The following is a 17,154-nucleotide window of genomic DNA, read 5'->3' on the forward strand; positions in this document are numbered from 1 at the left end:
GTATGTGGGTTACGCCCATTAAAAACTTGCCAGATTTTCTAATACAATACCAAACAGCACATTCTGCTATTCACTCTTGCTTTGAGCTTTGATACCCAGGTGCTCCAGTCATGTTCCTGATTGATACAAGTTTGATTTACTGAATACTAGCTAAGCAATCTAAGCAATCTACAGAATCTACAGAATCAACAAATTTCTTCCAGTCAGCGAATGCTGCATATAATTTTATTTTTTGCTTGTTGCAACGTGCATAAAATTAAAAGGTTAAAACTAATGAAACTAGTTTTGAATTTTTTTTTTCAGTTGATTCAATTTTATATCATGAAATATGCAGAAAAAATAGAATTGGGCTGAAAGGTCTAATGCTTCATAACGTATTCAGGTTGTGTATCATATTTTTTAAAAGTAACTAAGTAAGAAAGTAACAAATTACTTACAAAAATAAGCAATCAGTAAAGTAATGGGATTAATTTCTTGGAGAAGTAATCAGTAATTAGTAAATAATTACTATTTTCAAGTAACTTGACCAACACAGGGTATTACCGTATGAAGTGGCAGATGTTAAAGAAACTGTTCGGCTACATGTCCAGTAGGTGGTGCAGACGACTGTCAGGATCCACTAATTCACCACAGTCAGAGTCTTTTGGATTACCTCTGCATCAGCTGAAGGAGTTAGTTTATTTAGTTTTTTGGTTATGTCATGGAATAAAAAGGCCCACATTTTGGAAGGATTTAAGCCCATAAATAAACAGCAGAAATATCCATGTATAGAAAACCTTTTTCTATTAGAAAAAATTCTAATAATGTATAGATACATATCAATACTCAATAACTCATTGTTCCACTTACAATAGCTGTAAGTGCAGCTTACCATGACTTGAGTGTTATCTCACACATCAACCACGGTAAAGCGTGTTATAGACAAGCCAGCCCACTGTGACCATTTCATGCTTTGCCTCTTTCAAAGTGTGAAATATACATGCATGCAAAAATTGCAGTAAGCTGTGGTTACAGCAGAGGGAGACATTTTATTTCAAGCCAAAGTGAAAAGAACCACAGGAAAGCATTTAAAAATGAAATTATTAACACATTTACAATTAAATATACATCAGCTGCCTAGCACTGCTCTGCTCACTACTGTGATATGGAGTTGCACACAAGTGTTTCTGTTTGCAACACTTTGCAAGATGTTGAAAGAGATGGAAGGAAAGATCTTACTGTGAACTAGCTCCGGCCTTGAGTTGAATTATTTCTTCAAGAAGTCACTTGGATGAGTGACGAAATGTTTCTCCCACACATAGGGTTTTAGATAGCACCTCCTCTCCTGACTTAGCTTGTTTTTGTTTGTTATTTTGGCCTGTGTTCACCAGGGAGTTAAGTTTTCAGTGGAGACAAATAAACCACCGTTCACTTAATAAATTGTTTTTTCTTCCCAAACCGTCACTTCCTTTTTAACCCTTATGCTACGTTCCTGTACCCCTAGACTGGGGCGTAACACATCTGAAATGAAAAGCCTGTAAACGTGTGTTCCAGCCTCCTGACTTTGCTGGCACTCGGTCTTCATACTCGACTCCAGATCTGGACTTGTGTTGAACTCGACTGAGGTGGTCTGATCAGACACAGCGCTGCTGTTTGCTGCAGCTGTCCAAAAATCACAGACAAAGTCAGGAATGTTTTTACCTCGTCTAGCTGCTCTGTGTGTGTGTGTGTGTGTGTGTACAGGTCACATGACAGCACAGCATTTTCTACCCACAGTTTGAACTGAGCAAGAAATAACAAATGTATTTATTCAACTTACAGACAATAAAAAAACCAAACAGAAATCAGTGTAAAATTTAATAACTTTTATTGATGTTAACTTTTTTAAAAGTTATTAAAAAGAAAACCCCAACAGAAAAACCCCTCTGAGCAAGCACTTGGCGACAGTGGGGAAGAAAAACTCCCTTTTAAGAGGGAGAAACTTCCGGCAGAACCAGGCTCAGTGAGGGGACAGCCATCTGCCGCGACCGTTCCAAGGGGTTATCACAATTTTTTTCTACAATGCATCAACCTTGTTTTGTCTCCTGGTGAAACAAAACAGTCGGCCTATAGATGAGAAAAACCGACGTATGCAACTTGGCTTCTTCGAAAGTTTGGCTGCCTCTTCTATGAAAATTTTAACAATCGTATTGTCGACTGTTGGTTCATTTAATTCCATGTTTTGCAGAACTACTTCTGCCTCTTGCCACTGTTTACACAGGGCTTTGAAAATCACCTTCTCAAAGTTTTTGAACTTCCTTAAGGGGATTTGATCAATTTCATCCCTGATTTTAGCCCAGATTTTTTCGCTAAGCCTCTTGTAGATGGTTAAAACTCTTTCTGGACTTATGACTTTACCTGATTTTTTTATAACCCGCTTAACTAGTTCTTCCATACATGTTTCCACAAAAAATCGGTATTTTTCTTTGTTTTGAGACAATTCATCCTTTGCTACCAAAGGGTGTTTTTTGAATTGATTTTGCATGCTGGCTTCATGTTGAGCCGAGGATTTCTTTGGGGTTACATCATTTTCCAAAGAGGTTCCTGCTTTATCTACAGCCTGCGTGGTGTCACGGTTTTTCTTGTCTATTGGAGTTCTGGGCTCGTCAGATGTATCAATGATATTTGTGGCAACATTTTCTGCTGTGTTGTTCACGTTGACTGTTGTTTTCTGTTGTTCAGGAGCTGTCTGTGTCTCCTTTGAGGCCACTGTTGTTGTGATGTTTTCTGTGATGTTGATCAAATCCCTTGTTTTCTGTAGAATCACAGCCTTAATGTGATCTGCCAGCGATGCATTATCCTCTGAGTTTTCAGGTGTTTCCATGGTATTTTGGATATTAGTGATAAGTGTGGCACCAGCGGAATTTTCTGCTGTGCTGTTCACGTTGACTGTTGCTTTCTGTAAAATAACAACTGGCACACAGATTAGATTTCCCATGATGCGGTCACCTGTGTTAGAGGTCTGTGCAAGTTCAGGAGCTGTTTCTGTCTCCTCTAAGGCCACTGTTGTTGTGCTATTTTCTGGGATGTTTAACAAATCCATTGCTTTCTGTAGAATCACAGCCTTAATTTGATCTGCCAGCGATGCATAATCCTCTGAGTTTTCAGTTGTTTCCGTGGTATTTTGGATATTAGTGATAAATGTGACATCAGCGGAATTTTCTGCTGTGCTGTGCAAGTTGGCTGTTGTTTCCTGTGAAATATGAGCTGGCATTTCCGTGTTGCGGTCAACTGTGTTAGAGGTCTGTGCAAGTTCAGGAGCTGTCTGTGTCTGCTTTAAGGCCACTGTTGTTGTGCTAGTGACAGCAGTGTCCTGGCAAAACCTCAGTTCTGCACCTGCTGACAGTGAGCATAGGGCAATGACATTATCTACAAAATTACATAGCCTTCCTATGGTGGCATTTTCGGCGTAATCAGACCGCAACTGTTGCCACTGCTCATGTGTAACATTATTTAGCAATTCCTCTAGCAGTGGCCTAACATCATTTGCAGGAGTGGAATGACTCCTGACATTGTCTGGATTGCTCCTAGCTGTGTTGTTGTCCATTTTGCTTCAATATCTATTTGTTTGCTGTTAATGTCTTCTCTCTGTTTGTTAAAGCGAGCGTTAGAAAAAACAGAGTTGCAGAGGGCTATTTATAGGTTTTTGTCTGTATGACGTCTTTGAAGCCCCGCCCACTTCAAGTGTGACGTCTTTGAAGCCTTTGATCTAAGCCCCGCCCACTTCGAGCAAAAAAAGAATGCGCTCGGAGAGTGTGGTTTGTTTGTCTCTCTCTCTCTCTCTCTCTCTCTCTCTCTCCCCCCCCCCCCCCCCCCCCCAAGCTTCATCACAGCCTCCCATAATAATAACTTTAGTAATGGTAGCAGTTAAAATATTGTCTGGTTTCATTTGGAACAACGATAGTTGTTTCGTTTATCGTTGATTGTTGATCTATTACAGTCGACCAGGTGACAACAATCACGTTGAAAAATCATTTATTTATAGTTGGCCGGAAACTAAAGCTGCTGTCACTTGGACTATTCCGTAGCACCCACCCGAGTAGTCGTCCTCGTCCCTGCACTGCACGTCGATCTCAGGTAAGAATGTATTTATTTAGTCATTGTTTGAATGCTGAATTTGGAAAAACAGTCAAGATTGCTTGATATTTATAGTCTATTAAAATGTATATTATAGTATATTTAAAATGTGGGGAAAATTTCTCAATAGAAATGTCTAAAATATCATAATTTGGTTCCCAAGTATAAATAACATTTAAAGCTATCTTGGACAGAAGGAAAAGAGTATGTATTTCTTAGAAAACGCGAAATCTGCACAAACATACCATTTTCATGTCATAATGTTCTTTCTGTTATAAAGCCTCGTGAAACAAAACAGTCGGCCTATAGATGAGAAAAACCGACGTATGCAACTTGGCTTCTTCGAAAGTTTGGCTGCCTCTTCTATGAAAATTTTAACAATCGTATTGTCGACTGTTGGTTCATTTAATTCCATGTTTCGCAGAACTACTTCTGCTCCTAGCTGTGTTGTTGTCCATTTTGCTTCAATATCTATTTGTTTGCTGTTAATTTCTTCTCTCTGTTTGTTAAAGCGAGCGTTAGAAAAACCAGAGTTGCAGAGGGGTATTTAAATCAAACAACAGACCTTTATTCGTTGTCAGCAACATAACACCATACAAGCCAGGTCTCCACAGCTCTACTCTGTCCATACATAAATGTGCGGAGATCGGTAGTCGCCGGTGCCAGCCCGTTACAATGGTAAGGTTTCTCCTGAGAAAATAACATGAGCTGCATGTAATGACTGCCGCTATACTCACACACCCACTAGGAGACTCCCCCAACTACTACAGTAGTAGGGCAACCCCCCCCCCCCCCCCCCAGTGGTGGTATAACACAATAAGGGTTGTTACAACGTCAGGGAATACAAGAAGGGCCACAACGATCCTAATGTTCTCCTGTGTTTTTGTGAGTGATCACCTATGAGTGCCGCCCTGGTTATAAGAAGATGTTCTGGATGAGTACAACATTCTGGATAAATTCCAGTCTGGTTTTCGTAGAGCTCACTCTATTAAACCTGCACTCCTTAGAGTCTCCGGTGACAGCTTGATGAGATGTGATGCAGGTGAATGCTCTGTTTTGCTGATGTTGGACCTAACCTTTGCCCCTGATATTGTTGACCACCATTTTCTGCTAGATAGACTAAGAAAAATTTGAGTCAAAACAAGAAAACCAAACAAGCTGCCCCCAAGTAACGCGTTACTGTAATCCAATTACTTTTTTCAAGTAACGAGTAAAGTAAGGGATTACTATTGCAAAAAAGGTAATTAGATTATCGTTACTTTCCCGTAAGCACGCTGTGTTACTGTGTTACTAAAACCTTGATTTTTTTGTGAGTGTCTCATGACAGTGACGTAAGCGAGTGCAACGTTCGTGGCAATCAGCTGTGTGCAGATCAACAATGGATAATATATGGAGTGCAGGAGAGAGCATGAGCGTGCAGCGTTTAAAGCGTGGAAGTACTGACCTTACTTTGAGTTTGATTCTGTAAAAAGTGACAAAAACATTAGCGCCCGCTGTTCACTGCGTGTGAAGAAAACTTCTTTTTACAGCGAAAACAAGCCCTAAACTTCCGAGCAAGCACCGAGTACGCTCCCACGGAGCGGGAAATTCACAGACAAACTCGCGGATTCTTCCACTGACTGCTGCGGCACACCTGCACCAGGGTAAACCTCCGCCTACCCCACTCCTGCTATACAGGTGAAAAATAGAGCAACAGGACCACTAGTCTTCGATTTTATTTATTTTCTGCTGTGTTTCACTTGCATCTATTTGAAAGAGTGAGTGTAAACACAAAAACCTATTTTATTTTATGTGCTGGAATGTGCAGAAAATAGGTTTAAATGTTAAACAAATTTCTTCCAGTCAGAGAATGTTGCATATAATTACATTTTTGCTTGATGCATAAAGTTAAAAGATTAAAACTAATAAAACAAGTTTTAAAAAGAGACTTTTCCATTTGATTACATTTTGTATGATGGATTATGTAGAAAAAGTAGAATTGGGCTGAAAGATCTATCGCTTTATCACCTATTCAGGTTGTAAATCATGTTTTTAAAAAGTAACTAAGTAACTAAGTAATTAATTACTTTTGAAAATAAGTAATCAGTAAAGTAACGGGATTACTTTTGGGGGGGAAGTAATCAGTAATTAGTTACTGATTACTTTTTCCAAGTAACTTGACCAACACTGGTAATGATAGTGGTCAGACTTACAGAACAAACTTCTGCTTTTTATTTCTCAGTGGAAAGCAGTTCCTCTGAAAATTTGCTGCTTCTGGACTTGGAACAGAATTTAGATCGGGTAAAATTTCCTGATATGGATGAATCTCTAGACGGCATCTAAGATGTAAACTTCAGCATGAGAGTTGAAGTTCTGCACAAGCCCTGGTTTTCACCATGTTGGCAGCCATGTGGGGTGCTTCATTCCTTGGGCAAGAAAACTCACTCAGTTTCACCCTTTTTTGTGGCATCCATGTTTCTTCCCTCTGTGGCTGCGGATGGATTTGTTTTTGGAGCTGTCTTATAGTCAATGTCATCCAGGTCCCACAAACCCAAACACCCTATAGTGTTGCTGTAGCAGTACTGACCAGAATGTTTAGATATCAGTTTTCTGTGTTTTCACAGGCCCTTTGTGCACAAAAACTAATTTTTTATTCTAATGAATGAACTCAGCTTGAATCAGTTATAAAAAAAAAATAAAAAAAAAGCTTTATTTTCTGTTGCCTACATTCTAGAGGGTGATGTTGCCTCAACATGAGGAAACTGAGTTCAGTTGGGTTAAAGTGAGATATGGGAGGTGAGGAAACGAGAAATCAGCAGGGGAAAAAGAATCACAAGTCACTGTGATCTTTATAGTAGTTTTATAGCAGCATCTACTATCCTACTCCTACTCTGAGGTTTACTGCGCTTTGTGGATTTGCACAACTGAATTCAACAGGATGTAAGCAGATTTTCATGAATTGTCTTCGCTTCAATTTCCATCCCCTACATTTACAGTATACTGTTTATACCGTCTTTACACTAAATCCTATCAAGTTTGTATAAAGGTGGAATTCAGCAAATGCATCTAAGGATCATTAACATCTGCCCATGAACACTGTAGCTACTGTCCAACAAAGTGCTTTACTTTAAATCCATCAAACATATTTCAACCACCATTTAAATAACACAAAGTTAGCATAGCTCAGATTATCATATTTTTTTTGTTGCAGAATATGACCCCCCCCCCCCCCCCATTATTTTACATCATAAACAGATTCAATATCTGATTTAACACATTTTCTTTAGGCTTTCAGTTTATTAAGAAAATGTGTTAAATCACATTGGGCAGTCCTTTCTTTCTCCATCTCTGAGAGAAGTGAGCTTTCAACGTTACTCCCTTTAAGCTCGGTCTTCTTCTGCAGCGCCAGCTAGATGCTAAAGAATAGAGGCCACAACTTACAGACAACTGCACAATCGGGTGTTGAGCCAAAAAACAAAACCCAAAAGGAATCACCAGCTACACCATTAGGATTGCCTTATTGTTCAGGCTGAATCGGTTTGAAGGCCTGCATATACTGTATATATATTTTTAAAATCTGTCTCAGTGGGTCAACCAACAAATTAATATTCTTACCACAATCATGAGGCACAAAATGAGTCTTTTTTCAGGTGTTACCTATTGTAAATTTACAGTACACTCCCCATTACCGAGGTTAGAAATGCACCCGACTTATTTATTTAAAAAAATAAATAAATAAATAATAATAATAATAAAAAGGGAAATCCTAGGCATAGCCCTCACACATATGCAACAAGTACAGACACAAAACTGACACGCCTCCCAGGTGATTGGAGGTGTGGACTTGACCTGGAGGGTTCATATGCTCATATATATCATCTATCGTTAACATTCAGCAAAGACTTCAGCCGTCCAGAGCTACAAACATCTTGTACTTGCTAAGACACTTTTTTAAAGAGTATGGCACAAGATCAGAGGTAATTATCTGTTAACTAGTTGTTTGATTTTTTTTTTTTTTATCTTTTTCTCAAATACATCATGAACTTCTCTCTTTTTTTATTCACCTAGCTGTAGTGGAAATTATATCTCTTATTAACATAGCCTTTGTTATCTGTTGCTGCAAAATCATAACAATTAAATATTTAAAGCTTTAGCTTGGGTAGAAATGCATTTTATTTGTCAAATCAGCCTTTGTTGTATTAATGTTGACATCACAAGGACATGTAAAACCTCTAAAATCACCTGGGTTGTGTGTTCTGTTTTAGTGAAATTTAAAACAAAAAACATTATTGGCAAAATACACTACACTACACACATTTGTAAATCTTTACACTTGTGCCTTTTAAGCAAATTTCCAGGCATTATATCTTGATGCATTCTCAATAATCCAGGTAAATTAATCCCAAAAAATTGATTCATCCAAGTGATTTCTACAGTTGAGACTGAAGAAATCACTTGGATGAGTGGGATGTTTCTCCCACTGTGAACGCTACGTCCAGATGAACAGAATCAACTTTTTGGGGGTTCCAAACATTGTATTTCCTCTGTTAAAAAAAGGAAGGAGACTTGAGTAACTTAAATTACAGCCTATTCTCCAGTTATTGATGATTATGTAAATCAAGCTTCTACTCAGAAGAATCCTGTCAGGGGTAGACATTTGTTCAAACACAAGTAAGAGAAATGAGACAACTGCAGACCGACTCAGAGTGTAATTAGAAAATGTGCGCACGGGTGAATGTCTCTCTGAGAAGACAAAACACACCGAGCACAGGCTGCTTGCTTTATTTATAAGGCAAAAATGGGTTACATAGTACTTCCTCTTTTAACTGTCAGGGAAGAGGTTAAACATTAAATCAGCTTATCTGATCTTTCACACACTGGGATAAGAATACAGAAGTATATCATGCTTTATCTGACATCACAGACACTGAAGTAAAGAATGCATCATTATATCATGCTGTCAAACATCTCAGACACTGAGGTAAGGAATGCATCAGTTTTCCTTTAACAATAGACTTGGTTAGGTGATTCTTCAACAATAGGCTTGGTTATGTGAAAATATATGAACACACAAAATATAAGGCATACTTGGTTAGAATATAAGGCTTACTTGATTATATTGTATTATAGAGATTTGGTTATAATGTATAATGAAGAAAATCTCTAACAAATCCACTCTAGTGTTTTTATGTGGCTGAGTTTATGTCAAACCATTAATTTACTGCCGAAGTACATCAAGTAATGCAAACTGAACCGTATCATAGAAGGTGCATAGAAGTGACTGCTTGGATGCTGCAATCTCACATGGTGTCTTAAAAGAATTGGTTTAAAGGCTGTCGTTATATTTCTCCTCATAAAGTTTACTGTGTCTGCGTTTTTGTAATTCTCTGTACCAGGACAGACTTCGTGACTGATGCAGACTACTTCATGGCTGTAGCTGTTCTGTCAGCAAAAAGAAGCCATGACCCAAACACTCAGGTATGTGTCTCTTTGCATATGGATTCACAGTAAGCTTGTATCCAACATCATGACAAACAGTTTTCAGAGGTGTGTACTGTGAAAGAAGTTCAACATAGCTTTCTTTGTGTGAGCTGGATCAGCAAAACCTAAAACCCCAGTTAGAGATGGTGGATATCACAATGGTTGTTGTCAACTTTCTTTGTTAAGCCGGTCTTTCTGCTTCAGGCTCTGTGCTGACTCACAAAAGTAGGAGGCATTTACACATCATTTCTCTGCTTCTACCCAAAATGATCCCAGTGAGTGCCACCTACTGCAGTCAGAGGCGTTGTTAGATGATGGTAAAGTGGTGATAAAAATCTATAAAACAAGTTAAAAAATATAAAAATGTTACACTGTTAAGAAAAGAGATGATGCTGCAGAAAATCTTTCAGCTTGGTATTTACACCAGCACAAAAATCACCTCATCAAACAAAACCACACCTCTCCTCTCAGCTGACTCAGAAACCACTCCCGGCTACATGACAGTCTCACATGACTTGACTCACTAAACTTTGAAGAGGTGATCCATGGTTTTATTACATCCCAGCTGGACTATTGTAACTCCTTATATGTAGGAGTTAGTCGGAACTGTCTTGCAAGACTGCAGTTTGTCCAAAATGCTGCAGCTCGTCTTCTAAACTAAAAGGCGTGAACATACTTCCCCGGTGCTTGCCTCTCTTCACTGACTCCCTGTTCAGTTCAGAAAAGTTTTTTTTTATTTTCACGTTGTCTTACAAAGCCCTGAATGGACAGGCTCCCGGGTATTTGTTTGACCTTTGCAGCCTTATGTGCCCTCTAAATCTCTTAGACCAAATGATCTTTTGCTTTTAGTCATACCAAGGTCGAGGCTGGTTCAAGCTTATCGAGCATTTGGCGTCGTAGCGCCTAAACTGTGGAATAATCTACCCCTACACATCAGACAGGCTACTACTGTCAATCTTTTTAAATCTCATCTAAAAGCACATTTGTATTCACTGGCATTTAATACAGGATGAGAGTTATTTGGTATTTGGCGTTTGATACTAATATTATAAGTTATTTGGTACTAGTTCTTTTGTTTGTCTGTGCAGCACTTTGGTCGGCGTTGGTTTTGTAATTTAATGTATTATATAAATAAATGAATGACCATGATCCTTGTGGATTATGTTAAACACATTTGTAACCTTTTGAGGTAAATTTCTCTCCCACATCTCTCTCTGTTTGCAGGTGGGAGCATGTTTAGTGAACCAGGACAATAAGATAGTTGGCACTGGTCACAATTGTATGCCCAATGGCTGTGAAGGCAAACTGCCATGGAATCGCATCGAAGGTGATAAACTTGACAAAAAACACATCTATGGTGAGTATGCACTTCCACACACTTGTTTTTTTCTCCTGTGTTTTTCAGTTTGACTGAATTATTTCAAGTTTTAAATAATTTTGTTTAAGCAAAGCACTCCTGCTTTTATTCATCTAAATTCAAATTCAAATTCAAATTCAAATTTTATTTGTCACGTACACAGTCATACACAGTACGATATGCAGTGAAATGCTTAGACAACTGCTCGTGACCTAAAAAAAAAAAAGGAAAAGGCTATGAATAAGATAGGAAATAAATATGAAAAATTAAAAAGGGTAAATTTAACTAGGAAGGAATAAAATATAAATTAAGGTTAAAATATAAATTAATAAATTATAAATTAAATATAAACCACAGTATTAATGTGTTAGAGGATGTCTGGATATTCAAATTCAAATTCAAATTTTATTTGTCACGTACACAGTCATACACAGTACGATATGTAGTGAAATGCTTGGACAACTGCTCGTGACCTAAAGAGAACAAAAAAGGAAAAGGCTATGAATAAGATAGGAAATAAATATGAAAAATTAAAAAGGGTAAATTTAACTAATAAAATATAAATTAAGGTTAAAAATGAAATAACTGTACAACACAAATTAGAATGAAGGGTAAATTTAACTGGGAGAATAAGATAAAGATAAATATATATTATATATATTATATTATATATATATATATATTCCTCTTGAAGAGGTTTTTGTCATTTTATGCTGTGCTGTCTTTATGTGTGAAGAATCAAATTCAGTGATTTGTAGCAAAATCATGTAAAATAACTAAAATAAATAAATAAATAAATAAATAAATAAATAAATAAATAAATAAATAAATAAATAAATAAATAAAAATAACTGCACTAAAGCAAAGTAGGTGGGCCCAGAATTCAGCTGGTGTCAACTTTGAGGAAAAACTTTGATGCAACAGCCAACAGGAGCAAAAGGATTGTGTTCTCAGAAATATTATGGAGCAGAAAAGGTGCACAACGATCCTCAATGTACTAATGACTTTATATATACAGGAGGCTGCAGAGCTCATCACATTTACTTTTTGACTTCAGAAAAATAACAAGAAAATTTGGACAACTTTACTGTCAGCCCAGCAATAAAACATTTGTTGTCATTTTGGTTTTAAACCAGACCAAAAGTGCAAACTTTAGGAGCATGCGGGGGCAAAAAGATCAAAGACACTTCAGTTTGAATCTAAAACAGGTGCAAAAAAGAAAACAGGTTGGGCTAATACATTATTACTCAGTGATCAGAGTGCAAAAATCTGATTAAATTTTTGTTTGCTTGTCAAACACATTTAAGAATAGTTTTCTACTTATAGATTCTCTTAACAGTCGCTGTACTGTTTTGTGTTTTTTTTTTAAAGAAATGACTTGTTTTACAAGACTAATTTGTAAAACATGGCCAACTCCTATCAGTATACACTCTGAATTGGGTTAATTATCACTTTACATATCAATTATTATTATTATTATTATTATTATTAGTAGTAGTAGTAGTAGTAGTAGTATTAAGAGACTGAATTCTAAGGAAGACCATTCAGGTGGTAAAATACATCTTAAGTAAAATGCTGATGGCCAATCACAGATTGTGAAGTGTAAAGAGTGTCATTTCCCAGAATTTTTTGATGATACTGTGTATATTCATCCAGTGAACGTTCTCTACTGCAGTGTTTCCAGTGAACTAAACAGCGATGACGTGATGATTTTGTTTTCCTTGGATAAGAACAATGCATTAAAACGCTGAATTCCACTGAGTTTTGTCCAGTCTCTTTTCAAATCTTACATATGCATATAAATAAAACCTGATGTGCTTTGCTGTCCACAAAGTTTTATACTTTTTATTGTTTTTAACACCTGCGTTCAAGCTCATTATACTTAAAATATGAATTTCATGCACTCACTGAGGATTGTGTCAATGTCATGTCCCACAGTGTGCCATGCTGAGCTAAATGCCATAGTGAACGCGAGCGCAAATGCTGATGTGAAAGGCTGCACCATGTATGTGACTTTGTTCCCCTGCAATGAGTGTGCCAAACTCATCATCCAGGCAGGTGGGTGCTGACAACACACATAGTCAGTTGCAATTAATTATACAGTTATACACGTGTCAAAGTCTCACATAATGCTATTCATGTCCAGGTGAACTACGAAAATATAATTTTGTCATTTGATCTACTTTTTGGAGATCGAGGAAGTCCTCAGCTTCAACTAAGAATTATGTTACCTTTATTAATAATATTAAACTGGCAGCAGGCAGATTCTTTGGGTTTCCCCCTTAAATTGTCATTTAGATTGTGTCACAACAAATCTCACCCTGAATATGTTTTTCTGTGTGCCATGGGGGACAAAGAGTTTACTTGATTGTGATACAAAAATAGGAAGACAATCGTGTTTTTGTTTTCCCCAGAGGTGTGGCTGCCATGTGGCTAAACTTATAGTTAAATAGTTTTAGATCATGAATATAGTTTGAACTGTATTAACACATGTTTTTATTTTGATGGTAATGCTGTGTTTGTTGGCTCAGGATACTCAAACAAAAACATTTTTGCACTGAGGTGCAGGGGAGGCATTCCTCCTCTGTCCCCTTCTGGCCACCTGTGCCTCAATTTTATTTCACAACCTAGACATCCACATTACTTACACTCTCATAACACACATAACAACAACAACAACAACAACACATAAGTTATCCTGTGTTGTTTAGTGCACGGAACAGCCTGCAGGGTGCAGCCACGCTGAACCGAAGTGCTTGTGTTTTTGTATTTGCAGAGCAAATCAACAAGTAATGAGAACCTATTCTAAATTCATGCACGCCTGGAAGTGTTGTTTTGTCCAAGTGTGCAACTGGGAATGTTTATGCGTTGCTGACAGCACAAATGTCCCAAATGTCTTCTCAGTTTGCAGTTTTGAACAGAACTGGTGCATACTGTTTTTTTTTCCTCCAGAAAGATGTCCTTATCCTTTTAACAGTCACACAGATCCCCGTATTCCTGCTAAGTAGTCTTGACCCTTCAAGTTTCAATGCAGCTTTCTGGATTCCTTTATAATTCTTTCTTCACTCTCTCCAGGTCTGAAGGAAGTGGTTTATCTTTGTGACAAGTACCATGATACACCTGAAACCAAAGCATCCAAAAAGATGCTTGACATGGCGATGATACCGTACAGGTGAGTACATTTCTGGGACACAATAAAAGAACATATTTCTTGCACCAGTGTACTGTAGAGACTTTCTGGTTGATTGAATTAAAGGTAAGATCTGTAAAATTAAAATAAAATTTGTTTCCTCTTCTGTAGTTTCCTGTGTAAAGATGAAGGAAAGGAGTGAACTGTAACTGTTCTTTCAAAGTAATATTAAGACAAAATGTAAGCATGGCAGAGATGGTGTGTAATGACAGTGGTCAGACTTACAGGACAAAAGCAAGAACAAACTTCTCTTTTTTATTTCTTCAGTGGAAAGCAGTTCCTCTGAAAAATATGGACATTGTGTTCTGTAGGTGTGGGTTGTCCAAAGTAACAATTTCTTTCTTGTTTCTAGGAAATGTATTACAAAGTAAACTCTAATCACACTGCATTGATTGTTTTGGAGATGGATAGTACAGTACAATAAGGGACATGACAGTAGAATAAGAGAGAAACAAGTCCCCTCAGTTTAATATAAAATATTTTCTATCACAAGCTTCAATATTTTGAATATTTATAAGCCAACTATCTGCTTTTCCATGATTGCAGAATCTCACTACTCCAAACATCACCGTATCTATTCTTGTGGTTTGTTGTTTTAAGATACAGCAAGCTTTCTTTTAGCAACCCTTCCAAACAAGCCACACTCGCTGTGATTATGTAGTCTACAGTTAGTCTAGTAGATCTTCACTGGATTAATGTGTCTGTGTCTTTCTGTCCTTTTTTACCCAAACTGCAGCTTTTTTCTTTTTTTTTTGCTACTGGACTTACAAAATTATTTTATTTAGATCAGGTAACATTTCCGGATATCGATACGTTTTTAAATGGGATCTGAGGTGTAAGCTTAGCATGAGAGCTGACGTTGTGCATAAACCCTGGTTTCACCACATTGGCAGCCATGCGCGGTGCTTCATTTCTTGGGCAAAAAAACTCAGTCTCTCCATTTTTTGACATCCATGTTTCTTCCCTTTGTGGCTGCTGATGGATTTGTTTTGGAACTGTCTTATAGTCAATGTCATCCAGGTCCCACAGCCCCAAACACCCTATAGTGTTGCTACTGCAGCAGCAGTACTGACCAGCGTGTCTGAATGTGTGTTTTCTGTGTTTTCACAGGCGCTTTGTGCACACAATGCCTCAAATTGCCATTGATTTGCCTTTCATCGAAACTCCTGATGAAAATGCCTAAGACTCATCTTGGGGAGCTGCTGAATGGGGCAGTGAGGCAGAAGAAGAATCAGCAGAAAACAGATTTGGGACTGGTTTGGAGAATAATATGACCAAGACTAATTTGCAGATCAAATCTGAAATTAGAATATTTGGTTTGACAAATTATAGAACAGAATGTAATAAAAGAAACTGGGAAAAAAGCATATGAAATGAAAAAAGAAGTAACGAAATGGGAGACTAATAATAGTAATAATAAAGCATTAATATGGTTAAAACTGTTGTCCTCTCCAAGTTCTTCTTCTAGCAGCTATTCTTTCTGCTGATAACAAATCTACAAAAAGCTTATATAGAAATTACTAAAGAGTAAAATGAAAGGTGGGTTAGGAGATGTTCAACTGGAATGTAGATTAAAGGACGGTTTTGTTATTTTGGTATCGAAAGCTTTTAAAATGGGAGATCCTCCCTCATCAAGACAGAAGCAAGGGCAGAGCAAGGTATGTACCATACATATTATAAAATGATCTTTTTTTGTAAATGAGGAATGATGCAGTCTATCTCTTTAGCCTCTCAATGATACTTGAAGCTGCACAGGAGTTAACCAAACCAGACCTATTTTTTTATTCTAATGAATGAACTCAGCTTGAATCAGTTATAAAAAACGCTTTCTTTTTCGTTGCCTACATTCTAGAGGGTGACGTTGCCTCAACACCTAAACAGGAAACGGAGTTCAGTTGGGTTAAAGTGAGATATGGGAGGTGAGGAAACGAAAAATCAGCAGGGGAAAAAGAATCACAAGTCACTGTGATCTTTATAGTAGTTTTATAGCAGCATCTACTGTGTTACTGCTGCTCTGAGGTTTACTGCGCTTTGTGGATTTGCACAAATGAATTCAACAGGATGTAAGCAGATTTTCATGAATTGTCTTCGCTTCAATTTCCATCCCCTACATTTACAGTATACTGTTTATACTGTCTTTACACTAAATCCTATCAAGTTTGTATAAAGGTGGAATTCAGTAAATGCATCTAAGGATCATTAACATCTGCTGTTCTTTACATAACCTAAATCTGACCATGAACACTGTAGCTACTGTCCAACAAAGTGCTTTACTTTAAATCCATCAAACCTCTTTCATCCACCATTTAAATAACACAAAGTTAGCATAGCTCAGATTATCATATTTTTTTGTTGCAGAATATGACCCCCCCCCCCATTATTTTACATCATAAACAGATTCAATATCTGATTTAACACATTTTCTTTAGGCTTTCAGTTTATTAAGAAAATGTTTTAAATCACATTGGGCAGTCCTTTCTTTCTCCATCTCTGAGAGAAGTGAGCTTTCAACGTTACTCCCTTTAAGCTCGGTCTTCTTCTGCAGCGCCAGCTAGATGCTAAAGAATAGAGGCCACAACTTACAGACAACTGCACAATCGGGTGTTGAGCCTAAAAACAAAACCCAAAAGGAATCACCAGCTACACCATTAGGATTGCCTTATTGTTCAGGCTGAATCGGTTTGAAGGCCTGCATATACTGTATATATATATTTTTTTAAAAAGTCTGTCTCAGTGGGTCAACCACTGGATCCACCCAAAGGTGTGATATACTCCATAATGCCTCAGCAAACTGTGTTTAAAGTCCACTAAATAAACCACCTCTTTATTTAAAATGGCTCATCTGCAAAAAAGAAAAAAATAAGGCATGCAACACCATCAAATAATGACTCTGATCAAATGTGTTAAAACTAAAGTAACAAGCCTGTTTTTAAAATTTAAGGAGTAGAAAGTTTTGACATTTGTGTAAAAATGCTGGGAGTAGATGCTCAAGTGAAGCTTTTTATGTACAAGTCTTCCTATGATTTCTATCCAGGCATGCCACAGAATATAA

General features: G+C 37.4%; 1 protein-coding gene across 1 annotated transcript; it reads left to right on the forward strand.

Annotated features, from left to right (window-relative positions):
- The first annotated feature begins 7,898 nt into the window (after positions 1-7,898).
- dctd (dCMP deaminase) lies at positions 7,899-15,541 on the forward strand. Its single transcript, XM_080294190.1, has 6 exons — positions 7,899-8,051; positions 9,471-9,552; positions 10,780-10,912; positions 12,851-12,970; positions 13,988-14,084; positions 15,213-15,541. The coding sequence occupies exons 1-6, from the start codon at positions 8,035-8,037 to the stop codon at positions 15,283-15,285; spliced, it is 522 nt and encodes a 173-aa protein (XP_080150316.1). The 5' UTR covers positions 7,899-8,034; the 3' UTR covers positions 15,286-15,541.
- The last annotated feature ends 1,613 nt before the right edge of the window (positions 15,542-17,154 follow it).

The sequence above is a fragment of the Astatotilapia calliptera genome, chromosome 19, assembly GCF_964374335.1.
Source record: "Astatotilapia calliptera chromosome 19, fAstCal68.1, whole genome shotgun sequence".
Lineage (NCBI taxonomy): Eukaryota > Metazoa > Chordata > Actinopteri > Cichliformes > Cichlidae > Astatotilapia > Astatotilapia calliptera.